We start from the raw sequence: 4,357 nt of genomic DNA, 5'->3' as shown, positions 1-4,357 counted from the left end.
CAGTGATGTGTGTGCAGTGATGTGTGTGCAGTGATGTGTGTGCAGTGATGATGTGTGTGCAGTGATGATGTGTGTGTAGTGATGGTGTGTGTCAGTGATGGTGTGTAGTTATGTGTGTGCAATGATGTGTGTGCAATGATGTGTGTGCAGTGATGTGTGTGCAGTGATGTGTGTGCAGTGATGATGTGTGGGCAGTGATATGTGTACAGTGATGATGTGTGTGCAATGATGTGTGTGCAGTGATGATGTGTGTGCAGTGATGATGTGTGGGCAGTGATGATGTGTGTGCAGTGATGATGTGTGTGCAGTGATGATGTATGGGCAGTGATGTGTGTGCAGTGATGATGTGTGTGCAGTGATGATGTATGGGCAGTGATGGTGTGGGCAGTGATATGTGTGCAGTGATGTATGTGCAGTGATGTGTGGGCAGTGATGATGTGTGGGCAGTGATGATGTGTGTGCAGTGATGATGTGTGGGCAGTGATGTGTGGGCAGTGATGATGTGTGGGCAGTGATGATGTGTGGGGAGTGATGTGTGTGCAGTGATGATGTGTGGGCAGTGATGGTGTGGGCAGTGATATGTGTGCAGTGATGTGTGCGCAGTGATGTGTGTGCAGTGATGATGTGTGTGCAGTGATGATGTATGGGCAGTGATGGTGTGGGCAGTGATGTGTGTGCAGTGTTGATATGTGCAGTGATAATGTATGCAGTGATGGTGTGAATAGTGCTGATGTGTGTGCAGTGATGATATTTCTTGGGGTCAGAGAGCCAGGGTGAGAGGCAGCTGCTGTGTGAGGGAATACACAGCTTCTGAAACAGGAGGGTATCTCATGCCACTGTTTTCAGGTTAAGGGTGCATAGCTTCAGGTGAGATATTTTGTTCTCCCAGGAATCACTCAACTGTAAGGCCTCTGACATCACACAACTGTAAGGGTGACCAGAGATAATCTCTGTGCAAAGTCTAGGTCCCACTCTGCTAGGAAGTCTCGGGGCTCTGCCTGTGTTATCTCAGAGGGGTCACTCTGCAAGCTGTGGCACAGAGATATCTGTAATCCACACAATAGGGAACTGCACTTCCTCCACTGGGACATGGTAAAGCTGAAGTGAAGAAAACACAATAATCTGATTGGAGCCTGCCAGATCAAACACTCCCTGTTTCCCTCAATGTCCACACAAGAAATATTCAATTTCTCTCTTACTCCATTCATGTAAGCAATCCACAGACATCATCCAGCAAACAGTTCCAAGACCAGAAAAACATATTGGAACCTGATTTTTCTGGGGTGCAATTTCAGTTATCCCAAAACAAATGTGATTTTATTTGTTCCCATAGGAAGAGATGGGGGAGACTTGAGACCAACCTTTTGAATAGGCTCCTTCCATGAATTATTTGGTCGTGAGGCTCAGAACACCAGAGTTGCAGTTCTTCTAAGGAAACAAAAGACATTGAAAAAGAAGGATTAGAACAGTTTTCACCAGTTTCTGACTTACAATAGAAGCGCATGAAAAGAACTGATAATTTTCCACTGGGTTCATGGTGCTCTTCCAGAGACATCTAAGAGGGTAAAATTCCTAGCAGCCTTCTGCTGGGAGCACCTGCCCTCATCTAACATCCCAACGTCACTTCCTTTCCTACCACTGAAACCAGCGTCCACCCACCTGCTCTCTCATCACATTTAATTTGCAAATGTATGTTTGCTTAAAGTCCACTTTGGCAAAGCAAAAGAGCCAGTACTCATCTCACTGGGGCCATGACAACTAAAGAGCACAGCTACTTTCAGATGAGATCAGGGTAGCAGATGAAGGGATGTTAAGAGGCATCGGAAGATTTAAGAGGACAGACAAGGCCTCAGCAGAGACTCTACAGCCATTGTAAAGGAGGTAGTACTGAGCACTAGCCTTAGTCGGCAGGATGCAGGATGACAAGAAGTGATGGAGACAAGGCTGGCGGGTAGGGAATATTAGTACAGCTGTGGCTGCTGGCGGGTTGTCTTGGTGTGGACAGTGGAAGATGTGTGAAAACCTTCTGATTACAGATTGTCATGATACAGTTTGGATCTTAACTGCCCCTCCCCCAGGCCCATGTTCTTTAAAAAAAAAAAAAGGCTTAGCCTCAATCCTGCTGTGTGTTACTGGGAAGCGATGGAACCTCTAAACAGTCACTGGGGCCATGACCTTGAGGGGATGATAGGACCATAGCCTGTTCTTTCTGTCTTCCTCTTCCTGTTCACAAAATGAGCACAGGTCTAATACTAATGAGATTACAGTTGTGATGCAAAATAAAAAAAACTTATCATAAGAACTTCATCATCTCATATCTTTTTATAGTGCTAGAAAGATGACTAATACAGAAGTTGGAAATGAGGAACTCCTTTGATGGAGTATGAGTGGCCTATGGTGTTTGAGCATACACTAGGAGAAGAGCAAGATCTGTTAGTAGATCTGAGAACAGGAAGAAAGAGAGAAGGAAGATTTGTTGTAGGAGAAAAAAGCCACATTATCCTTAGGTACATGTCTTCCTTCTGGCTCCAGAGCGCCAAGGAATTTAGTAGGAGGTGCCTGGTGAGTTCTGATAGTTGAGAGGGCTGTTTCTGATGGGGATGTGTGGTGTATGGTTGGGGACATAAGACAGAGAAGAATTACTGTGTGTCATTAGAGCCTAAGACAGAAGGAAGAGAACTTCCAGGCCTCAATTTCTAAGAGAGAAAAACATGCTTCTTAAAAGACAGCATGTTCGACTAACCAAAAATTAAGAGATTTTGAACATAAAACAATTAAAAGGGATAACAAGAAAACACAAAATACTTTAAAATAAATGGCTGAAATGGTAGTTTTGATCAGAATTAAAATTGTATTTTAATACAACTATAAATTCTTATTTTTTGAGAACATATAAGAACCAGGTTATTTCAAGGAAATCTGTGAAAATTTAGTCTCAACACAGGTTTAGTATTCCTAATCCAAAACTCTGAAATTTGAAATGCCTCAAAATCTAAAACTTTTTGAGTGCCAACAACATTACTCATAAGTCAAAAAGCTCACATCTGATCTTGTATGTCATGTAATGATCAAAAACGGAGGTGCGCTGAAAACATTTCACACACTTTCCTCAAGATATATGTATAAGATGTGTATGAGACAAGGGGATTCTATGCCAAGATGGGGTGGGTCCCTTTCTTAAGATATCTTATTATGTAGATGCAAATATTCCAAAATCTGAAGAGAACCAAGATCTGAAACTCTTCTGGCCTCAAGCATTGTAGATAAGAGACCTGCATTTCTTTGAAAAATAAAATGTACTGGTTGGATATAGGGACCTAGGAACACTGAATTTCTATAGTACTCTAGTGGATCTGGAAACATGTTTCAAGCCCTTACCCATCCATCAAAAGAGTGGTAAAGCTCTGCCAAGACTTCAACACTTCCCTGGCCCTCCTCAGTGTACTTAACGACAAAATCAGGATGGTAGTAATGCCAGGGTTATGATGTCAGCGTGAGGGTTACACGTGTTCATTTTTGTAAAGCAGATTCAGTGCCATGTGAGTATAACTTTAATAACTAGATGTATGCATGGGCATTTGAAAAATGAGAGTAATTGAGTACACTATGCTAATGTCCTAGGGGGAAGTCTGTTCCCATCACCTTAGTCTTTGTGTTCCCACTCTCTCATCTGTCCTTTTGGGACAGAATCTAAATTTCGAAATCATATGTATCCTAAATGTTCCCACCTGGGTCTTCTCAGCCCAAAGCCAGACTCTTCTACATCTTGTGTCACTTTTAACCATAAAGAAAATTATTTTCTTGTAATATCTATTTGCATCGGGTATCACACAGCTGGGTGGCATAGCACAAAGGTGATTTTGTAGTTGTGGTCTCATGGTTTAAAATATTTCTAAGGATTTTTTAGCTTGTATAGTGTCATTAATTCCTTGCTGTGGTTTCTATATTGTCCTGACATGTCAATGTGTATTTAGACTCTTGGTTAAAAATACATTGGTGGAAAATGGGCTCAAAATAGATTGGCTGCCCTAATAAGCAGTTTATGCAGTCTGGGTGAGGTACTGGCTAGGTAATAAGTCTATTTTTATTTGGCATCAGTACCAATTATCAAGGAAAGGTATATTCAGACACAAATAAAACTCAGTACTGATGCTGAATTTAGATGTAGATTTAATTTCAATAAGATGTGGCTGTGGAAAAAGTGAGAACCTGACACATAGCCACTCCAAGGTCTGCTGGTCTGAGAGAAGTTCCTTTCCAAACCTCAGGGAGTGTGGACAATGAGGAGAGAGCAGGAGGAAATGGAAGTCGAGAGAGAGAGAGAGAGAGAGAGAGAGAGAGAGAGAGAGAGAGAGAG

The 4,357-nt window shown here is 42.3% G+C and overlaps 1 protein-coding gene across 1 annotated transcript in view; it reads right to left on the bottom strand.

Moving 5' to 3' along the window:
• Mylk4 (myosin light chain kinase family member 4) overlaps positions 1-4,357 on the bottom strand; it is a 78,499-nt gene that overhangs the window by 3,501 nt on the left and 70,641 nt on the right. The window contains exon 11 of the mRNA XM_028775707.1: positions 1,362-1,428. Coding sequence (XP_028631540.1) covers positions 1,387-1,428 — 42 coding nt within the window. The 3' untranslated portion in view covers positions 1,362-1,386. The remainder of the gene's footprint in view (positions 1-1,361; positions 1,429-4,357) is intronic.

Source organism: Grammomys surdaster, unplaced genomic scaffold (assembly GCF_004785775.1).
Source record: "Grammomys surdaster isolate TR1022 unplaced genomic scaffold, NIH_TR_1.0 258, whole genome shotgun sequence".
Taxonomy (NCBI): domain Eukaryota; kingdom Metazoa; phylum Chordata; class Mammalia; order Rodentia; family Muridae; genus Grammomys; species Grammomys surdaster.
Note: the sequence above shows the minus strand (reverse complement) of the source record. Positions and strands in the feature narration are given on the sequence as shown.